Here is a 23,975-nt window from a genome sequence, read left to right on the forward strand (position 1 = left end):
ACCTTTATTGAATGTAGCTTTTTATAAATCAATTTTCTTGTGGCAGAAGAATCAAAGCCATGCAACCAATCTATCTGCTACAGTCTACAGGACTGTCCTTTGGATTCCAGCCAACCTTGTTCAAATGAGTACTTGTTGGTTTAGCTTTTTCCTAAGCAGAGACCTTTGCTTGAAGTGATGCCTTAAAAAGCATCAAGTACACAAATTCTGTGTGGCAGAGCTTCGAGAGCCTGGTTACATCAACTGGAAGTTAATGGACTTTATGAGCCTGTATCATTTAACACAGCCATCATGCTGACTTCATGCTAAATTCAGTGTAATAACCTACTATTGCACTGCAGTCTAATTTCATTCATATGATATAAGAGAAAACCATTAGCTTCTCTAAGTCCTACAGGAGTTCTGGAAAGTCATAATGAACTGCTGCAGCACTGACACAGGTTTAGCCAGCCCAAGACCCTTTTGACATGCTGTTAATTGTGAGCCTGACCCTCTGATTTCCTATTTTAATTTCCTCCCACTCTGCATGCCCTAGATGCCAGCTCCTCAGTAAGCCAGTACTTAGAGAACAGATCCTAGAGCTCTCTGGAAGCCTATTCTACACTTAATAGGAAATCTTGCTGTGGTGTAAAAGAGAGCTCTTGAAAAACTGCTTATCTGTTAAAAACACAACACCTTATTTCTATGAACAGCTAATTTGTGTTTAAGGAGATATTTCCACATGTTTAATATTGCCTCAAACGGTAATCCTGTGTTTTCTGAGCTCTCAGGTTCTTCCTGCTTAATATTATTTTTTTAAACAATACATTTTAGATTTAATGGCAATTTGGAAGAATCTTTGTACATCATAAACCTTGCTTTTTTATCTAATTGCAAAACAAAACGAAAACACCATGTTTCTATTGAAATGGAAAAAAAAATCACTGAAAATTGTAATGGGGGAAAAAATAACTCTTCCACCAGCTCTTCTAAATGTGAAGGTTTAACAAGACTCCCACCCTCCTGCATTTTAATCAAAGACTCGTTAGAAAATGAGCACATATATGCCCCAATAATATTCTTCTGCACAGATTTAAAAAACTGACTCCAATAACTTAAGATGCAAATTTGCTAATATTGTAGCAATGTAACATAAGAAATGCATTAATAAATCTAACAGTTGAAAGGACATCTACATGATGGCTTACTGTTCAGAAATAACAGGCATCATCACGGAAGGAAAGGAAGCTGCACTGAAACAAAGTTGCTTGTGATCTGTGCCACAGCGCCGGGACCCCGTCCCAGCAGCCAGGAGCAGGATGCAAGCCCAAGTCTGAGCGGTGATCACAGCCTGCGAAACGGCTCTAAGCTTTCACATCATCAATCAATTCAAGACCAAAAATGTAAAGCTAGTTTATAAAAAAGAAATTTCTCCCGGAGCAGATGCTTCTCCTTACAAGCAGAGCCTACATACGAGCTCCTGATCATAACTGGCTAATAATTAGCTTTGGAACCAATGCAATTAAGCTAAATATTTTGGTTAAGTTCAGGTCAAGAGAAAGCATTCTCAATGCTGCTGCGGCTTTCACGGAATCTCCTCTGATCTACAGTATGAATACTTGAATGCTACCAAGTTACAACAGCAAAAATAGAAATTGTACTGTTTTCATTCATTACAGTATGATCTAAGAGGGAGAAAAATAATGCACGTTTTTTAAAGATAGAACTGGTGTTATATTTTTAGTTTAGAACAATAAACGAAAATTATTTTGTAAAGGGATAGCAAAAAGTGTTTGTGGAAAATGTCATTATAATATTTAATTAATTTTTAAAAAATACATTTTGTTCATTCAAAATATCATTTTGAGGTAAACAGGAAGGAAGAAGGTCGATAAGTGGTTCTTTCCCTGTCTCAAAGGCACTACGAGCCACTTACGTGATGTTTCAGATATTTGTGCCATCACAACAAATTCAGGCTGGCTTGTGATTTTGCCAACTGCAGAAATTCAAAGTCCCATATATTACCTTCTGTGTTGAAGATCTGTATCTGTCAGTGCCTTGAAGGTTACATTTCCTCCACTTGTACATCCCAAGTCATAGTTCTCGTCCTCCTGCCTTTCTAACTTGTTTTTATCAAAATTAACCACGCGCATTACAGGATATCTGGTTGGCTGCAATATTCTACAATTAACTGTCTGGAAGGAGTTTTGTACACATATGTTTTGTCACCTGAAGCTATGAAAGGAAAGGATGAAAATACATCAGTAGCTGCTGTGCCACTGAATTTGAACTAGAAAATATTGAAGCTGGGGCAGGCAAGCAAAAGACCAAGTCCTGGTACTGCACAGCAAGTGCCAGTGGTTCTAGGAACATTACTTGGTTTTCTTTCACATTGATAAGATGGAAAAATCTCTCAGTACTAAAATGAGCATAGAGAAAAATACATCATCAGATTTATATCTACAGGGAACCATCATTATCTCTGGTAGATTACCACCAATAATTTCCACCCCAAAAATATATAAAATGTGTGAAAACAGCTGAAATGTACAGACTCACTAAAATTAACGGCTATCAATTAAAATCAAGAAAAATAATATTTGTAATTTAGCATATTACTAGCACTAGTGTGAGTATTATGCCTGTCATTCATGCTTCTTTATTTTGAATCTGACACTGCCAGGAACTGAAAATAAATGTTATCAGGAAGTCACAATGGAATATCGAGCAGCTTCTGGATCAAAACATGCATAATACCTCATGAGCAACATACACAGTGATTAAATTGACTCAGTTATCTTCCACCTGGTATATCAACTATGCATTGAGTCATATTAAATATTAAGGAAAAAAACTTTTAAAGAAATTCCAATAATTTTGTGCAGACAGCTACCACCCCATAACCACCCTCTGACAGGATTTGCAATCTACTCCACAAGAGGGCAACCAAATTCCATTATAAAATGAACAAACGAAGCTGTAGAATTTAAAGTTACTGTTCATTTCTAGCCAAAACTCAGAATTCCACTCCATTCTAAAATGACTGGGAAAAGAAGCTCCAAGCATATAATTTGGAAAGGGGAAAATACCCAAACTCCAACTCTCCTTTCCTTATGAATAACGGTGCTAGCAGTGGCACCCAGGTGGGAAAAGGAGTGCTTAAAGAAACTAACCACTTTTCTTTTTTGGGGATTTTCTTGTCTTCAGATACAACAAATATCCTAGAATCTTGGGCATCAACTAAAGCATTTCACTTAGAATAAGGCCACCACAAACTGGAACATAAGCAAGTGGCTATGACATATGCAATTTGTGCTGCAGTGAAGAGATCACTGAGAGGAAATCTCTGTGACAGTTCAAATCAGTGCAACTATCTTGTCACCCCGAGTCCAGTTCCAGTGTCATTTCCTGTACCAAGAGTATGCTGGCACAATGCTGGACATCTGGAAAGTGCCAGTGCATGTTTTCTCACTGCTCCTCTAAAATGCTCTAAAAATGAAAAACTTTGGATTGTAGACCATTGTGGAATTGTAGTTGTTTTTTTCTCTTTTTTTTCTTTCTTAATTATGAATATACAGTCTGCTAACATCAACACAACTAGAGAGAAACAGAGCAGTAGATTTGCAAAGAACTTACTGTTCTGGACTGGAAATGGAAGTCCTTCGTCCCTCCACAGCAATGTTGCTCTTGGGTCTCTTAACAACATGAGGTCGTGGAGGACGAACCTATTACACACACATACACAGACACACTTCATCAGATACTTCAAAAGCTGGTCATGCAACAGACATAAATGGCAAAATATGCATAACTACCATTATCTGAAAGGTATCTTGTTCACAGTCAGTTTTAAACTTTTATGCTTCAATAATGTTACAAATCCATTGGTTTGGATGTAAACTACATAGTCCCACAATTTGTTAAAGGCCAAAAACCCACATGTTTTGAGTTGCAAACGACACATATATGCTTGCCACTGACTATTAGCCAGTCAGTGAAAATTTGCTCAACTGTCCTGTTTAGTACAGGGTAATTTTCTGACAAAAAGGTTTCCTAAACGTAAGCTTCATTTAAAAGAGTGAGTTGACAGAGTGAAACTGGAAAAGCCTGCATTGCATGTTATACTGAATATTGTTGTTCAGCTCTGACATCATAATCCTTCCGTCCACCTGTTCATAAGTAGCCAGCTCCTCAAGTGAGTAATTCTGTAAAAGTGAGCACTGAAAAAAAATTGTACTGAAGAGTAAATATTATAAAATAAAAATAAAATTTTTCTTTAAAAATATGGTTCCATCCAGTAGCTGATCGGAATACCTTCAGACACATTATCATTGACATCACTGAGGTTATATTAGTGTATCTTTTGTTGTCTGCAATAACACTCAAACGTTTTCTGTGGAAGGTGATGTTGCTGCCAGATGAATTGCACATAACATCTCCATTATCTTCTGATGTTCAGAAATCAAGCTGAAATTACCCACGTGAACTCCACAAGCAAACAAGCTAAACTTCAAGGAAAGGAATAAGCACAGCTGATCACTAAATGGGCAAAATTTACACATGTGCCTACCTATACTAATGAGTAATCCTGTTGGTGAATTTATTCTTCTGAGCCAAATGCAGGAATGAACAATTGCAGGGCCAGGGTGTACAGCCAACTATCCAGTTTTTTGCTTTTTTGCTTTTTTTTTTTTTTTTCCTTTAAAGTACTACCCAACCTGGAATGGAGTCTGACTTGCTGGCTCCACTGAATGTTAACCAACAGGAATCTCCAAAGCCCTCAGTAAGGTAAGGAACACAACCCAACTTCTGCCCTCTTGGGCCTGTGATCTCTTTAATAGCCAAATATAAAAGGTGTTACAGGCCTACAACCCAAGTACTCTTTGGATGACTGATGAATTTGTTTGCAATGACAGCATTGGTTGTGCCCTCACCTCTGGGTTTTTCGGTTTTGTTTGTTTTCGTTTGCTTGCTTGGGTTTTGTTTTTTGTTTTTTTCTAACGTTTTTAAGAACATATAGTTCAGATTATCTTGCCAGGAAAAAGCCACCAAGCTGTGAGCACTGTTTCTACACTGCACAATGGCATGCAGAACTTAAGAGCAAGATCATTGTATTGAATTTTCATTTCAAAGAAAAAGGTGTAGAGCAGATATGATGAAGAAATCCAGAGATGTATTGCCATGTTTCTTAGGAAAAAGAGTTTATACAAAGGTCAGATGTTAAGGTCTTGAAGATCTGTCCCCACACAAGGCCTTTCCTCTCTTCAATAAAGACAGCTTAAGAATGTGAATTTATGGAAGGATTAAGTTTGTGGCAACTTCAACTGAACTTGCAACGTGGTGAAACATGGGGAAAAGAACAACAGAGCTAATTAGACGAGCTGAGCTGTCAGAGTGCGGCTGAATGGCTCGGTGCCAACAAACAAAAGGAATGGGCTGGCAATCAGCAGGATCGATGAGGAATACTGCTTCATTAGGGCTGATAAAACAGAGAGAGTGAGCAAGAGAAAGAGTGTGCAAGGGTGGGGGGGAGAGAAACAAGAGGAACTGGGTGGAGGGGGAGAACAAGAAGGAGAAAAAAAGAGGAAGAAAGAAACTTGTTTAATTAAATTTAAGCTGAAATACGGTGTGTAATACTGGCCTGTCATCATGCTGTGAACACTTTCACCTTCTGGTTGATATCCTGGGGGAGCAATGGTGGTGAGCAAAATTTTGGATGGCTCCAGGGGGTCACCAGACCAGTAAAGCATAGGGTGACATGCTAAGTAGGATTTAGAGTATTGTTCATCAGGGACTGCAAGGAAAAATCAGGAATCAAGCCAACTCCTTGCTGGATTTTTAGCCAAATAGGCAGGGTTAAATGCATATCAAATGCAAAGGTAGGAAAGAAATCCAATTATATGAGCACAGAGCCTAGAGAATAAAGGGAAACATTCAGTACGGGGTTAAATGTGCTTATTACTGTCCCTATCAACTTTATGAATAATTATCATATTACAACTTTTGCTAATTGAATGAAGTTTCCAAACAGCTACTATTAATTCTAACAGATCTCTATTAATTACAAACAATCAGCCTCTCACAATATCACTACAATTCATTTCCAGAACAACAGAATGTAAAGAACATATCTGTTCTGCTTCTTTAACCTTCTTTGGTTTGTGTTTTTGTTCTCACTGTTAGTAATGACTCATACTGCAAGGACTAATTCCCACAGATTCCTTCTTGTAACAGATATAGCCTGAAAACAACTTCTCAGCAATTCTGGCATTATGTTGACTTGGTTGGAGGAGCAGAGAGAGCTGGCCTCTCATTCAGGCCTTCCTGTAAAATGTTAGGATGAACTACTTGCTGATACCCACCTCTGCAATATATGCCAAGACTCTAAGAGGGAAAAATCAGCTTGCACAAAATAATATTTACACACAACAAATGTGCTTCATCTACTAAAAGCCAAATAACAGTTCAGAACAACAACAAATTTACATACATTTGGTACAAGCATTGTTTTGGGAGCGATTATAATAATTTACATTTATCTTGAATTTCCTCTTGACAACTGAAGAATTTGTTCCACTTACTGACACAGCAAGATGAATGCAACAGGAACTTTTATTACATTTCCAACCTTTTATCAATCACATTGCGAGCAAAGATAGTTGACACAAACACAACATAGCGAGGACTATTAATGCACTACAGTAAGATTAAACAGTCTTAGCAAGACTTTCATGTAATAAATTACTCAATCTGAACAATATTGTTCAGCAACCTCAGAGAAACTGCAGTGAGCCCTCATGGGGCTTCTCCTGCCAAGCACAAAACAAGAGGACCAAGAAGCAGTATGGGAACCCCTTTGTACCATGGAAAGTTTGTTCCCAGTGTAATGAATCCAGGAGGGCCTGCCATACAAATTATGTTTCAGAGAACACACACAAGCATAGTCAATGCTACCTTTTAAACACAGAAAACAGAAATCTTCAGTGCACAAATCCATAACAATGACTGTTAAGCTGAACACCCAGAGTTAAAAAGAGAGGGGAAAAGAAAAACATGCTACTGAAATGTAACATAGGAACATGCATCAAAGATCAAAAGTTCACACACACCCAAGTGCACTTGTTAACCAGTTGCCTGCTCATCCAAAACTGCACATTTGTAACAAGTTTTAGCAAGATTAGATTTGAAAACTTGCATCTCTGTGTTTCTTACACACCTTCTTGTGTAAGGAAGCAAGGAGTAAGGTCTTTTTGCTTATTGGTGAAATTATATTCATAAAGCAAAAGTCCTGAATAGAAACAAATATCTGTCAAGACTGCTGCAAAAACAACACCCCTCTAAACTGATGTTACTTTCCTGTATGAAGTCACTGAAACAGACCCAGTACAGTCTCCATTCTCAAAGGCATCTGGTATAGTTAATATTTAATAATCAGACTACAGTAGCGCTTTGAATGAAGAAGTGCTTAGATAAGGTATCCCATCCTAACACAGGGGTTACACTGAGAACAATTTCTGTGCAGTTCTTCTGAAGAAGACTCATTTCTTATGGCCAACGTTTTTCATTCCAGGTAATTTAAATGAACATGAAGTATATATGTATATCATCCATAATATGGTATTAATATTCCACTGTCCAAATACAGACTTTGCTTTTTTTTTATATATATTCACTCATCTATTCCATGGTGAAAAATAAAGTGTCTCAAATTAATTTGAAGTAGAACTTGTTGAATCTCTTCAGACTTCTGCTTCCTTTTGTATTTGTGTTTAGTGCAAGTCTTCAAAAACTCACTGGCTAAAAACTTATCCCAGCCTAGCAAGACGTTCTGTTCAAGAAATCACCACAAAAGTAAAACAAATATTGCAATAGCAGCATCAGTTACCTGCAGAACTGACTGAAAGCTGCAGAACTCATCAAAGAAAAGCAGAACAAATGCAGATCCCAGGGCTGTGCCGCAGCAGAGAAGAAGGGAGTTTAGGTGCATAATTCACACATTGCTTGTTTGACAATCCAAACTACCAAGGTTTAGTAATACTACTAGTAGAGCAATTCAGGCAGTGTTAAGCTGTGGCAGTGAAACAAAACTCCCAGCTACTCACGGGCCTAGTGGAACGCTGTATCTTTGGAGGCGGTGGCCGAGGCGGACGGAGTCTTTGCTGCTGTATCAAAGTGGAAACTTAAGTCATAGATAAATCGAATAGTCATCTACATGAAAACACCTCTTATTTTGTGGTAAAAGCAGTTGGAGTGGATGACATGATTTATCTAACTTCATACTCACTGTACAACATGCAATTATTTTCAAAACAGAGATATCTCATGACCTTCGAAGTGCCGCATCAGAAAAGGAAGCTATAGATACCTCCTTGGCATCGGTTATGTTGAACTAAAAGTAGTACAATCAACACTCCATGCCGGATCATCCAAAATTCACCTGAGACAACATAGATGCTTAAGAAGGATTCTAACCTACAGGTCCACGTGTTCCACGGACAAATGAAAAGAATGCTGCAAAGCAGGATTTTCAAAATAGCTTACATTAAAATCCCAAGAGAGATTTTAGTGCTTACACTCTAAAGGCCTCAAACCAGCAAAGACATTTAAAAGCATGAGGGAAAACTGTAAGTCAATTAAACCTCTCATAAACAGAAGAGCACATGCTTAGGTATGGTAGTGGACTGAGGTTTAAAAGAATTGCCTACAGCAAAAGAGTGCACTGTTATAGTAAAGAAAGCAAATCCCTGCATCACCAACAGTTCTAGCAAAGACAGGAGCAGTGGTGCTTATTTTGGTCTCTCACTTTTAAAATTAGCAGTTGGCCAACTTATTGCTTTGTAACTGTGCTGGAACTATTCCAATTGAGCTGCTTTTGACTGAGCCAGCAGCATGACTCTCCTCACACAGATGGTATCTTAAGGTATGCTCTGTTAGACAAGGAACCCACTGATAATTAATGAGATTCTAAATAAAATCATCCTGAAGTACAACTTTGATATTGAGAACAAGATCAAAGTTAATGTCTTTTCTGCAGTATCTTCAATACACATATTAGTACTTAAAGGGAAAAGTAGAGCCTGCAGTGAGGAGTGGCAGGAACTCCTTCAAATGCCTGCTTCAGCAGACAACAGGCCGTGATGCTGGCCGCAGCACATGGCAGTGCATCCTGTGGACAAAAGCCTGTCAACCCAACAGAGGGAACAGCAACTGGCAGCAGGAGTTGGGTTCTTCAGACAGAAAAAGAAAGCTTACACAAATCACTGAATTTCTCTCAAAAAAAAGATTCCAGATTCGTATTTCAGCAGTTTTTAACTTCTTGTTAGCACAGTCTTTATTCCAGATTGACACACATTCTCATTTTGCTACCCTCATGCTGTGTCACAGACAACTGCAGCCTACCCTTTTTCAGACCATTTTCATGCTCTTCTTGCATCTCATCACGCTTTCCCAGTAACTTACAATTTGCACCAATTGGTTTATTCAGCCTTACTCGTGCCAGGAGGAGTGCCAGATTGTACACATTCACTCAGCTCAGATTTTTGAGGTGGGTGAGGAAAAAACGGCACTTGTCATGGAGAGCTGAGACCAAAATTTTTCCATGTGATAGCTTCCAACTATATATTACAAGAAAGTAAGCATGAAGTGAAAGAAAAATAGAGAGAAATGACCTGCTGCTGAGCTGAGGTGGTTACTGTTAGCCCTTCTGCATAGTTTTTCTTCCACACCTCTTATTATGCAATTCAGTCACAGACGCTGAGTTGTAGCGCTGAGTATTTCCCCACTTTACTGCTCAGGCTGAGAGCATAATCTTAAAGTACATTTAACTTTTGTTATGTGACATAGCATACTTATTTTCCATTATGTTTCAGAATCATAATGGAACAGCTGAAAAAATCTGAAATTTGCACTTTTTTAGTGATGTTAAAGACACCCACTTACGACATAGCTACTTAGACTATTTGATGAAGCAGGAAAACAATATGCTATTATTCTCTCTTTCTTTCTTTTTTTTTCCCTAATGGCTCCTCTATGTATGCTTCAGTTTGCTTCTCTTAGGTGGGATTTTCAAGTAACCTCCTAGCTAGCAGTGTCCTGAGCACCATTTATTTTCCACGACTTTTAAAATTCTGGACAAAAATGTTTTGATTGATGTAAGAATTTAAAGTCATCACTTAATACTGTACAAAGAAGTTGATATTATTTCTTCATCATTAGTTCATGTCACTGAACAAATCTGTTTGATCGGTTTCTCCCTCCCATGGCAAAAAACAGGGTAACTTTTCAGGAAGCACTGCAAGACTGTAGCATCAATAGTATTAACTGATAAAGCAGTGGCAGTATTATTAAAGTTTGTGAAAAGAAGTGTGACAAAGGCGCAAAAGGACAGACAGACACGCAGTGATGAGGACTGCCTTGTAGAGAGACAATCAATGCATTGATTATAGGCACTGCAAGGACGTACAGCTGAATTTTGCTTACACACACACAGAGGAAAAAATATGTCTGAGGAAGTGTGTGACAGGGTTCCTTAATTATCTACTACGTAAGTTGTTAGACAATAAAGAGAGTATTCGGGAAGATCAGAAAGTGACACTTGTTACAAGAGCTAGCATGCTTCAAGTCGTCATGGCGGAGTACTGGGAAAAGTTTACCATTAGCAATAACTTCAGCTGGATTAACCTCATTGGCCACAATACAGCCACTGCACCAAGGCTTGTACATATCACATTATGTATCAATTTTTGAAACCTTAAAGAGATACGAGAAGAACAATAAGACAAATCTTCACATTAACAGCAGTGTGTTCTCTCAATTACAGAGGGACAGGGAGACAGTATGGCTTAAACAGCCAGTGATTTGAAGCACTGAAAAGAGCATAGGCAAAGGGCAGGGAGGAGTAGCTGAGATGGAGGCCCACCAAGAGGTAACAGTTATTTGTCCTTTGCCAGAGCTCCATTGTTAATGTAAATATGTGTCACCAAAATGGGACAAGCAAGTATATTTGAATTATACGAAGACCATATTTACTGGAAAAGCCACCGATTAGAAGTTAATTTGTTAATGCAGCAAAACACTCTGATTCTGAAAGGTCAGTAGGGGAAGCTGTGTTGGATTATCAACTTAATTACCTGTGCTGTAAGGATGAAACAGCCCAGAGCTACATTGCTAAAAGCTGCTAAATTGCTATCCTAGGTATGTCCCTAAATATGTATACTATAGTGGTTTTTTCCCTCAAAGAGGAAAAATGTCTAAATTAGCACTTTCTTACCAGTAGCTGTTTACCAGCATACTTTTTTACTCTAGATATTTTCTTAATTGTTTTACTCTAAATACTTCTGAAGCAACAAGATAAAGAAAATTTGCAGGAAGCCAATTTTATGACTGCAGATATGGCACTGTTTTCTAATTACAAGACAAGCAATTTTAAATTGTGAGATGCTGGATGAAGAAAAAAATCTCACATTCACTTTTACACTGTAAAAATACTATTTTAAAATTATACATACTACAGATCATAAAGTAGCTATTATATATCCAAGAAACTTTCACAATACAGCAATTTAGTTTTTTTATACTAGAGAAAACATTACAAGAAGATCATTTTTGTACTGTGAAGTAAGAGTTCGTGAGCAGAATATCATCTCAAACTAACTGGATGTCTGTTGAGATGGTGGTATTCAAAACAGAGCCTTTATCAGTAAATTAGAGGTGCTATTTCATACGCAGTAACAAGTGCAACTAGAAATAAATGCATAAAGAAAACCCAACTAGATGAAAACTGGTTTGTCAGCTCATACAGAAAGAAGAGTTTCTCATTCTCAAGTTAGTAGTGAGGCGTGTTTCCAACGATTTCCAAAACAAAGCTTTTCTACACAGACATCTTAATTTCTTCAGGGCTGATTTACAAACTGTTTGTATGTCTTAAAGACAATGAGACACGAGATAAAGATGCACTGTCCTGAATGTACCCAAGCTCAAATACATCATGCTGCAAAGGATTTGGATCACTGACTTCAGAAAAAGATGCTGAACTTCAACTCAACATTCAATGGAGGAAAAAAAAAAAGGGGGAGGGGGATGGGGAGAGGAGGGGAGCAGGGAGATACAATAACAATACTGAAAAGTGTACGGTACCTAAAAAGATTCAGTACAGAAAGCAGATGGAATCTATGAAGCAGCTGTTTTATTACCCATTCAGATCCCTGCACAGCACATACACTACTTTTTACATACTCCCATATGCACGGCTCACAAACTGGTATGACAAGAACAGTGTATGCTTTACAACATATATTTTTTTAATTTAACTCTAAAATACTTCAACAGAAATCTGCTGGGTCCTGTGATTTAAAAAAAAAACCCTCCATGTTTTAGGAGATGTCTCATTCTTTGAACTGTAATTGTAGATTGGGAAGGTAGCACAAATCTGGCAAAAACCATGGCAATGCCTATAGATGTGCCAAGAACTTATGGAAGGAAAGAGAATCTGTTACAATTAAACCCTTTGATTACTCTAGTGAGAAAACAAGGAGGATCCCCTTACCTTTCTAGCCAGGAATCCTCCATTACATAATATAAAAGAATCAAAGAAGGAAGCGAAAGGAACCTATAAGCTCATGGTTTCCTCAGGGAAAGAGAACAAAGAACCTTATTTCAGGCATCTAAGTCACACCCAAATTAACACCCTGAAAACGGCAAACCCCATGGACTCCACATCACACAATACACCTGAGCCTGAAAGCAGCGTAACTTTCATTTGTGCAGAAATCCCAACCTCTAGTTATAGTACTGTATGATGAGAGGACCAAAAAGCAAAGTCCCAAAACATACTGAACAGCACTGCACCCATTCCGGGTTGCCAGTAAAGCAGCAAGGAGGTATTTCAGAACTATTCACAGAGATAAAATAGGGAAGGGAATTGAGAGAGAGAATATCTCACTGAGCAGACTTTCAAATTTCCGAAGTACTTGTACCAAAATTAAGTGCGATTGGCAGTGGCTTCTTTTCATTCTATTTCTCAACACACATAGATGGAGGCACATGTTGCAAAAAAAACCCCAGACCCTAGGAATATATTTATCCCTATGTATTAAAGTCTATCCATCTACTATCTCAGCAGAGTTTAAAATCACAGCTAATAGGTTAACAACTGTTTTTCTTCCGCTTCAAATGAAGAATATCAGAAAGCTGGGGGAATATTCGGCTTCCCAATTTGTACTGACTGCTCGCTGCTACCTGCAATGTCTGTTTGACAGGACTGACATTTTGTACTGCTGTGAGATGGGAAAACGTGTGACATTTTTATTCATGGTGGCGTACGCCCTTGTAATGATCAGCCCTGGTCGATGTGCTTACTGCAGCAGCCCCGAGCCCTCGGAGAACAAACAAGAACTGGAGGTGCCAGCAGTTCGGCTGCCTTATTAAACTCCACCAGGATTCTAACGAAGAGCAACCGCTGGAAAATCTCACTGTCAAATCCTCAAGGACATTGTCAACATGGAACTAACTACATATATTTTTCATTTAAAATACTGGAAAATACAGCAATGTGATTTTAAATATAAAGCAAAAAAGTCACACTTTTCATCTGTTTTCTTTTTTAACCGGTCTTTTTGTCAGTGCTGCACTGGGCTTTCTGGGAGCCTGATACTGGGATTCAAAACAAGTAAACTGCTCAAATGACATGATTTAAAATGTTGGAAGCCCTTATTATCTATTAACAACTGCTGCTCTCTAGTAAGTAGAATACTTGTATTAAAAAAAGAGAGAGAGGGTCTCTTATATAAGGAATCCCATAACAGCAATGACTATCTGCTTGGTTCAATTTCATCATTCACTTGGGACATCTGCATAATCACGGTGATATTCTTCCATGTAAACATGCAGAAGTACATGGTTCCTGTATCTGCAGCATGGCATTGTTCAACCATTTTACTAGGTCTTAATCAGCTCAGCTCTGAAGGGCAAACCCAAAGGATACTTGGCCAAACAAGCAATCACAGAGGAGTTAGCAGCTGGAAGAATCACATGCTCCACGTATTCTCTCCTTTTAATGTTTTAGTTTAATCAAGTGATTCAGAGGTCAATTCAGACAGTTCTGGCCTATCCACTTCATAAGAAGTACATAAGAAACTTCTGGATACTGCTCAACAGTGATACACTATGCAAGTCACCCATGAGGCCTCTGAGCTTTTTCTAAAGTTGTCAATCCAGATGATTTGGTTAGCCTTGCATGCACTGACGTATTTATTTTATACGTATGTATTATTTATAAAGCACAATTTCGTTTCCACATGCCAGCAGTGACGGACCAAGAAACTCTCTACAAGATATTTATGGGTTCTTCGACATAACAAGACTAACAAGGAAATTCTGCACAGACACGTTACAGCTGCTACTGCTTGTCACAGAGCACTAAGGAGGTCAGCTCAACCACAGTATATTTTCTCCATACATCCAACCATTATGGCATATAACTTGAATGTACTCAGGGCAGTAAATTTATTCTGATCATCCTTGTTTAAGAAGTCCTTGAAAAGCCAAGACAGTTGGCAAATACTAAAAGCCATAGCCCAGAATATGCTTTGTGGATGAACAGTTCTGCTGGATGCAGGAGCAGAGCCGCAAAATCCTACAGCAAATTCGGAATTCCTACATAGTATAAGCTACACGCATGCTGTGTTGGAGTAGCTGCCAAAGACATACCTGTCTGGTTGCTCATTACAAAATACTGGCAAGTGTGTACCTTAGAGGCAGTAACTTTTGGGTATGCACTGCAGGTGGTGTATATATCTTCCTAAAGTGAGAGTCAGGTCTCACTTGTCAAATACTTACATGCATGACAAGAGTGCAAGCCTTTTAGTTAGATAATTCGTACCCCACGGATTGTCATTTCTGAAAATCTTGCACACCACACAGCAGAATTTAATCAAAGGAATTACTTTCTTGTCAATTGACATTGTTTTTGTTCCCCTTACTACAAATACAGTAACCTAAGAACCTGATCAGACATTTGAGTTGTCTTAAGCAGACATTAGATGGACAACACATTTTCATTTCTAGCAAGGTGACTTCTACTGAGCTACAGTGAACTCCTTTCTAAAAGGAATAGTCAAAGAAAGAAGTGAGAAGAAACAAGGATAGAAAATATGGTTTCTGGAGACAGAAGAATTTTAAAGAAAAAAGCTTATACTTTTAATAAATACATAGAAAATCAAATGGAGAGAGGAAACTCTACATGGTTCAGCAGAAAGGAACAGAGAAAGCATAATGCTCATCAGTGGGGAAGGGAGGAATGGAAGCTCATTTTGTTAACGAAGGTATCTCTATTGTCAGAATAGTTCAGAGTGGCAGGGAGGAGGCTAGCTTTGCAGTCACAGCATACAGTTGCATAAATATTAGAAAATGAACTTGTTTTCCCCTTTCCCCTTTGGTTTCTACCTCAGTGCTACACAATGCTTGCTGTGATCTGGGGAAATCTGCTATTGTTCCAATGCACTTGGGTGTGAAGGGAGTCACAGGGTCTGGCAAAGCAGCCTTCCTTCCATCCTTACTTGCTCGCTTTTACACTGGAGTTAATCCTCCCTTCTGCTTGCCTCTGCCCTCACTGATCCAGTTTTGCATTTCTGGAATGTAGCTGGCTGGTTTTCTCCCCATCCTCCCCCTGACCTCTTAATGCTCTTTAATCTTCTTGAAGAAGAAACCTGCCCTACAAAGCAGCGTTCTTCATTTTGCACATCTAGGTGCAGATCATGAATGGAAAAAACGAAGAGTTCTGTGTAGTTCCTTTTCAGCAAATGATCAAAATAGCAAATAAGGTGACTATTTCAATTCCGTGGCCCATGAAAGTTTATAGTTTTGGACAAGTTTTTCCACAGTCTGATATGCTGCTTTATCACTTGAGTATTCTTCTATTTGTTTCATTATTAACATCAATCCCTGAAATACTAATTCTCCCTAGTTTGCATACATAATTGGATTATGAATGAATCTCTTGAGATGTATTCATAAGGCTCTTTTAAATTTTATTTTTGCCCATTAATAAAATAAAATATTCCATTTGCCAGCAAATAATAATAAACCATAGAAACCAAAACACAAGCTTAATTTGACAAAAGACATTTTAACTGTACAAGAAACAATAAGAGAGCTGAGCAGATCTGCCACAGTATAACTTGATTCTAATGAGACAACATTCTTCCCCAAAAAAGAATGGTTTTAGCAGCTTGTTGTCATTTGCTGTTTTGGTTGTACCTGACCAGTTGCACTACTGGCCATGTAAAAATCTGCAGAGAAACAAGTTTAGATTCATTGTTAAAGAAGCTAGGCTCCCCCCCTTTTATGTTTACCTACACCATTTCTCAAAAACTGATGAGAATACCAGGCACAGGTAATGACCTACCAAGAACAAGAAGGTTCTTGTAGGAGCAGTCATGCAGCAGTTCATAGGAGCACCACGAAGATTTGATTAAGGATGGAAGGGGAAGGATGCACTATGGTTAGCAAAAACTTCATTAGAAGAAGGATGTGTAAAATGCAAGTATGGTTTTGGAAAATAAAGTGCTTCTTTCACTCCCCAAGAAGAGAGCTGCAACCACCAAACATGACTGGTCTGTCGGACCATCTCGGACTGCATAATGCGACAAGTTCCAGTGCAGCCATACCTGCACACACCAGGACACAAAGCTGCAGTAATTCAAGGGACCAGTCAATGTGTCCTCTGAGCTTAGTAGGTCACAAAACTGAAAAATCATTGAACATTTCCTGTCATGGCTGTGGCACACGGATTCAGTAGGTGTTTATCACGGCTCTACTGGCGTATGAGTGGCCTAGTAAAAAAAAAAAAAGTCTTCTGAAGAAAAAGCCTTCTTAAGGATCAGATTTGGATATTAAACTACCTTTCTCCCTCAGCAAAATCATCCATTCTATTTTGCTTTTTTCCTTTAGATAGTGCAAAAAATAAATGCATAAGAAAAAAAACAGAGAAAGCCTTCTGCTCATTAAAAACTCAGAAAGCAATTTTGGAAGCTGCCTGGTTACTTGAAACAGGGATACAATCAAAATCATTAAGGAAATGCCTGCATTTCCCAGACTCTTTGCTTTTTGGATGTAACATATGTAACATGTATAAATATTCCTTACCCAAATACTTGAGGCAGACATTTGAGACTTTTGCCTCTAAAAAATCCCAAAACTACAAAAACACCAAAAACATCTTGTCAGGATGGCTAAATCTTGCAGAAAGAAAACGTAAATGACCTATTCAATTTCTTGCATGATTTTTCTTTTTTTTTTCCCCCTGTGGCATAAAGGCAGCAAATAAAAAGTCATGCTCATGTAGGGTACAGAGATATTAAAAGCTTCCCAAACAACATTCACAACAAACTTCTAAAATCAGACAACATTCAAATGCAATACAGATTAATCATCAGGAAATGAAAATGAGAGTGGAAGACCTCGAAGGTTGTTAGTGTGATGCTTCTGTGCAGCATCCTCGCCACTGCAGTTTTCCCACCAGAAACAGGTCAGCAAAGGAAAATGAAATTTATAGCAAAAACACAATCTCTGCAACATTAACATAAACACAATCTGAAAAAGTATCATGAAAAGGTATTTTGAACATGAAAAGATAAAACTGAAGACCAATAAAGAGAACTAAAATCTCTGTAGCCATTAAGGTGAAAACCAAAGGACGTATTTAAAACAAAAGGACCCACAAAACCTAACAAGTCCAGTATCCAGGCAGACCTCAAGGTTTCAAGCTTTGGGTCCCGTCACAGGAGCCCCTAACAGCTGCTTGCATGGACAAGGAATGTGTTTCAAACAGCCACAGTGACACAGTATTTATTTTCCACACAGGAAAAAACGACAAAGATAAATACGTGTGCTACCTAAAAAGCAGGAGCGTGTGCACGGAGCTGTAGCTGCTGTCCCACAGCACTGCTGAGCTGTAGGCTGTGTGCTGGCAGTGCCACACGGCCCCACGTCAGCAAGGCGGTGGCTGCCAGAGGCTGAATATGCAGCGCGTGTTTGGATGTGTTAGGTAAGTTTCGGTCACATTATAAGGCAAAAAGCAGGAAGAAGGCAAGCAATAGCAAGATATTCACAAAGGATGTTCGCTGTAGCAGAGTATTTTCTACTAAAATGAATCCCAGTTTTCCCCAAACCAGTCAGTATTACTCCGTACTACACACTATTCATTGGAATCTTATCAGTGATTGGAAAACTGCTCCCTCTTCCCCCACTCATTAAGCCCTGGTGGTCTGTACTGCTCTTGCTACTTGTTGAGTAACTGCATCGCCTCAGAGTCCCTGAGAGTTCCTTATACCTGCCAGATCAGAGGGCTCACATTAAAGTACACCCTTTGTAAACCAAAGAGCACACAAAGTCAAAGAGAAAGAGCTGTGGTCGCACTCTTCCACTGCAGTCTCCTCATGTAGTCTTACCAAGATCACTTGTCCTTGTCCTAGGCTATCTGGCTAAAATCCTTTTTATAACCAAGGAGAGCTTTTGCACAGTATCTTAGTATTACAGAAACCAATTTAAAAACAATAAATAACCCTTTTAAACAATGTCTGATAACCATTCACCAAAATGAGGTACTACACTCCAAAATCTCATACAGTTAGGTAATTGTTGCTAAATGTTTGAGAACAGTCAGTTGAAGTGCTATACATTCAGAGGCAATTTAAGATATTTTACTGGTATTTTTTGTACTCTAACGACTGCAGATACACAACTGTATTTGGAAAAGCTGAAAACCAACTCACTATATGGTGAGAGATAATGAGTTAAAATTAAAGGTTGCTACTGGCTTGCTAGCCCATCCCCCTTTAGCTAATCTGTCATGTAATGAAGAGAAGCACCTAGCATAGGACAGCTAGCTGCCGGCTCACTTACAGCGAGCTGATTAAGAATGTTCAACCAACAGCAGACTGCAGACCTTTCCAACGAAAATAAATAGACTGTATGCAAATGTGTTTGTCACTTTGACAGCATGTCTCAATTAAAGCATCTCGCTGCTGTTGGTAGGCTCTCTCACTGCAGTGGTATGGACGAGGCTTACTGCATTACTGATACACAGGGCTTGACCCTAATCCGCATGCATGCATTTTAAAAAAGTCTGCCTTTGCCATATATACCAGCATAATACTAGCAGACATAGAAAGCAAGTGACAATGAGAAAAAAGCCTCTTTCATCCTCTTCAGTTTATAAGAACTGTGAATGCACAAACAGCCCTTATTTCAGAGTTCTTGTGGCTTTTTAATTGTTCCCACCTACTGTATTCTAGACAGAGTTAAAAGTGACGCTAAAATCTCTCCCTTTAATCACTAGTTAGAAGCCATCTCCCATTTAAGCAGTAAATGCTGCTTTTTTTCCTCCCAAAAGCCTTAATTTGTATTTCATAAACCTGACCATCTTCGCCTTTTGAAACAAAGTATGATTTAATTTTCAGTTTGGCATCGGGCTACTGGGAAAAAAGGACTTGCAAAAGGACAAAGGCTGTAAGTGAGATAGCTGCACAACTGCGAAGCTGGCTGATTTTTTGGAAAGCAGCATTTGTAACGTAATGTCAGCAAGAGGCATTCAGCAAGCGAGTCGTTCACCGCAGCCAGAGGTTCACTAAAGCTAATGTGTTTTTCCTTTTGACACAGAGAAAGTGACCATTCAAAAATCTCATGAATTTAAATTCACAATTTCCATTTGATTATTCATTTCATTAATCACTAAAAAGCTTGAACCATCCATCTTTCATAAAATCCCTATCTGGATTTTCGGCTGTGTTAAATGAATTGAGATCACTATGTTTCTCCAGTGCTCCCAGTTCTTCTCAGCTGTATTGGCACAGAAAGTAAGTGACAAATAAATTGCTACTGCAAATATTTAATTGAAAGAGAATCTGTTTTTGAAAAAAAGAAAAAAGAAAAAAGAAAAAAGCCCCCAAGAAATTACATTTAGCACACCAGAAAAAGTTCTGAAAGAAACAAATCAAATTCTAAAATGATACCGACAACATTGCTCTGAGCAATGATTATATCTTATATACTCCTGCCTAGTACCTAACCAGTCAGTGCAGTTTCTATTAATAAATACTTATCTAAAAGTCTGGTTTGCTTCACATTTTATAATTATCATCCATCTTATAATTTTTTTGAAGTCACATTATGGTTCCTTAGGAAAAATCAAATCCTATCTTCTGTTTTTTGATCATGATTAGATACATGCACAATACATACAGAGAAAGAAAATAATTGAAAGAAAATAATGTTATTTTTGAGTCAAGCAGCACTTAATAGGGGAACACTGGCAAACTGGTAGTAAATATTGTATGTTTTTCCATGATAATCACAGCAAATTCAACATTTTCTAAATAATTAGCTCTTAAAAACACACTCACTCTTCTGCAAACATATTGAAATAAACATTTTCAGAGTAACTAATGCGCACATCTCAGTTGTCAATGCCGAAATAGAGTACATAAATAAGCTATTAATTGATTTTTTCATCTTAGTTCATCACCTTTAATTTTCAAAGAATGCTAAAATGCTTTAATAGTTGGATGTTCCACATTGACACTAATGATCTGTCTGGATAACAGAGATCATTTTAAATTATACATACTCACTCCTGGGGGCTGTAGTACTTTGCATGCTAAAATGAACTGCAAAATATCTTATAAAATTGCTACAATCATTTTACTTTTTTTTCCCCCTAAATTGACAGAGGATTTATTTTCCTTAAAACAAACAAAAGGAATCTGTGAGCCACGGACAACAGGTTTTTAAAATCCCATTTATATAGATATAACAGAAATTAATGCATAACAGCATAACCCAGTCACAAAAAAAAAAAAAACAAACAAAAACAACTGGCATATTTGAGCTTTTTCTGAACTACTTTTGCTCCTTTCTGAGTCACACAATTTAAAAACCTAACACCAACACGTACCTGACCAAAATGTACTGTGATTGGTCTTCTGTCCTCTCTTAATTTAGTGTCCTTCTTTTCAACCAATGGAGAAGGTGCTGGTCTTGGTAGAGACTGCTCTGGTGCTGCAGAACACCCATTCTCAGCTATGTCCTGTATGGAAGAAAAGGTGAACAGCATGGCCAAAAACATTCTTGATTAATAGCACAAAGAGGAACACTAGAAGATAATGTTGAATACCCACTCATATGTTTGCAAGAAGAAAACAAAGTATAGAAAAGTAAACCTCATTATAATAAAACATTTCACTGCATTTTGTCAATCAAAGGTATTGTAAACAACCACACTGTCCTTCAAATAGCAATGCTGCATGCAAATACATTCAAAAGAATGTCTGACTTAAACATGAAAAAGCTAGAAAATATATTCTGAGAACAAAACATAGCTCAAAATTTTCATTCTGTGAACAAAGTCAATAGAATCCCAGGAACAGGGCTATTCCGATTGTTGATTGGTTGCTGTGGGGTTTTTCTTGCAAATGGAAACATTAATTCTACTAACCTACTTCACAGAATGATCTGTAATAGAACAATTACTTGTGGAAGTAGCAAGGAGAGATCAAACTCACAGCTTAGTTAACTTTGTATCTCATCTTTGAGTCTGTGCATACTGAGTATGCCTGCAGGAGATTATATAAAACAAACTGCTGCATAGCAGGATGCTTTTTTGTTTTGTTTTGCTTTTGAGGTTACTCCTCATCTTCAGAAGTAAAGTGACCCATCAGTCTAGGTTACAAGACCTGGCAAGTGTATGGATGGTATGTCTAACACAGGTTTTGAAAAAGACAAAGGCATGCAGACACAAGGAATCAGAAAAGGAGAAAAGAGTTTGAAAATCAGTTGAGAAACAGTCTGTAACGCAGTGGGCCCCAAACCTTAAATCTCTTTGCAACAATGTCAAGGAAATAATGCTTGGTAAATATAGAGAGAAACCTGCACGCACTGTAGCTCTGCAAGACTGACCTAAGGTTGGCTGCTGACACACACTGCTTTGATTCACTGACCTTTGACATGCCCCCTCAAGTTTCCGTCTTGCTAAGGTACAATAATGAGACATGTAAGCTGATGGCCAATTAGAAATGGTTCCTTTGGACACAGACTGACCTAATGCGTTTAGGTCAAATGAAACAAAAAGCTGGACGGACTTTCTAAAGGGCTTTGTCTGCTCCACAGAGAAGCTGAGAGACCTTTTTAGATCCAGCCGGTAGAGCAGTGGTTCACCACTATGGGCATAAGGATCATGGGGAAATTAACAACTTCTTAAGGTCAAACTAGAGAGAAAAACTTTTTCCTCCCCTCTCCCCCAGCAGCAGTACAATGCTACCTTGTTTTTATAAAATACATCCATGTACACTGAATTAGTAACAAAGCCAGAAGATAACTCAACAATGAGAAATGTAAGTTTCTGTCAAATTCATACTTCTGCTCCAAAACATCACCAAACTACCCAGGGGTCTGGTCAGTTTTGGAATCACATCACCTGTGGCAGCAACACAACTGATCTGATGTAACACAAAGAAAAGTTTTAATACAGCCTAGCCATACTAAAGGCGCACCAAGCCAAGCTCCAGGCCTTTGGTGCACACATTGCTCACATGTCCAACACATCTGCTGAGCTGCCCTGCAGCTCCAACCAAGGCAACAGATAGCTGGGAACCAATGGAGAACAAAGCACCTCCCAGAACAGGCATTCCAGAAAAATGTAAAGTGGATGCAAAAGATTGGACAGGCATGCAGTGGGAAAGGAAAGAGAAGGTATAGACAGATCAAAGCCATTCAGCAAAATCCCCTAAGATGTATAACGATCACTGCAAGTCCTTGTGGCTTTTACTTCTGTACTTCTCTGATGATTTATTGCATACAAATGATAATATTTTCCTCAAATGTATTTCCAATGTCCTCAAAAATATATAATTCAATTTAAGTCCTTCAAAGACTGTGACAGGCCTTCGGTCCACTATCAGACTGAATACAGCTACTCAGAGTTCTGTGAGCGCAGAGCACAAGAGCACATGATGGGGACACAAACCACAAACAGGAAATCAGGAGACACCAACTCTGAAATTCTGTAAAATGTCCGCTGCTAAAAACCGTGCTTGCAAGCACAAATGACTGAAGAATTGCAGTGGACCACAATGCAGAAAGGCCTTGAAAAGGCACCTTTCCCAGTGCTGCTGAATGAAAAGCAGTCACATCTGCATGCCACTTGAGGGAGCGGATTTCCAGCCAGAATGCTGACCCGTTTTTCCATATCGCTTTTGAGATCAGTGTTGGGACTTCATCTGTGCTGTGTAAACACATCTGTATGGCTGGAGCCTGCAAGCAGTTCTTTGCACTGCCATGCACCATTCTGTGTGGATTATGTCCCACGTCTGACTGCTCAGTTCTGATACATCCCCAATATGGGATTTTGTACGAGCCAGTAAGACATTCCAGAAGTAGTTTAAGTCATCTATCATTCAAGATAACAAAAAGCCTGAGTCCTCTCTCCCAGAAGAGAGCAAAAAACAAAACAAAACAAAACAAACAAACAAACAAAAAAACAACAGAAAGGTTATTCCTTACTTTAAAAACCTCCAGAAATACAAAAACCTAACAATGCCTTTTTTAAAAAAAGAAAGAAAAAGAAAGTACAATTTAAGAATATTGTTAAAACAAAAAAGACCTTTTACTTCAGGAAAAGAATATATTTTATGAATTACTGGATAAGGACTATCACACTCTGCAGTTAGCTCAGTAGATAAATGGCGCTTCCCCTAACAACTGTCTGTCCAGGGACAGTCTTTGCTACCTATTTATTTTAAAGGTGGAACTTCAGAGCAGAAGCAAGATATAACTAGGCATATGTACTTTAAGCTGAATAAGGTTTTCATCTGCTTAAAAATGTATTATTAATTTTTCTAGGGATTTGATATAATGGAATACAAATACTGTCTATTAGAAGCACAAGAAGCACGTGCCAGAACATCCTTGGGTTATTTCATAAACCTCTAAATGAGATGTTTCCA

At 38.4% G+C, this 23,975-nt stretch overlaps 1 protein-coding gene across 9 annotated transcripts in view; it reads right to left on the reverse strand.

Annotated features, from left to right (window-relative positions):
• Window positions 1-23,975, reverse strand: part of DENND1A (DENN domain containing 1A) — a 174,621-nt gene that overhangs the window by 9,959 nt on the left and 140,687 nt on the right. For 4 of the 9 annotated variants that reach the window (XM_090121574.1, XM_031601948.2, XM_090121573.1 and 1 more), the window contains exons 19-20: window positions 20,930-21,061; window positions 3,616-3,704 (exon numbers count right to left, since the gene is read on the reverse strand). In XM_090121574.1, coding sequence (XP_089977700.1) covers window positions 3,616-3,704; window positions 20,930-21,061 — 221 coding nt within the window. Of the gene's footprint in view, window positions 1-3,615; window positions 3,705-8,081; window positions 8,142-16,643; window positions 16,722-20,929; window positions 21,062-23,975 lie in introns of all 9 variants that reach the window. The other 5 variants (XM_090121572.1, XM_090121575.1, XM_090121570.1 and 2 more) reach the window with 3 other exon arrangements.

Source organism: Phasianus colchicus, chromosome 19 (genome assembly GCF_987193195.1).
Source record: "Phasianus colchicus chromosome 19, bPhaCol1.hap1.1, whole genome shotgun sequence".
Classification (NCBI taxonomy): domain Eukaryota; kingdom Metazoa; phylum Chordata; class Aves; order Galliformes; family Phasianidae; genus Phasianus; species Phasianus colchicus.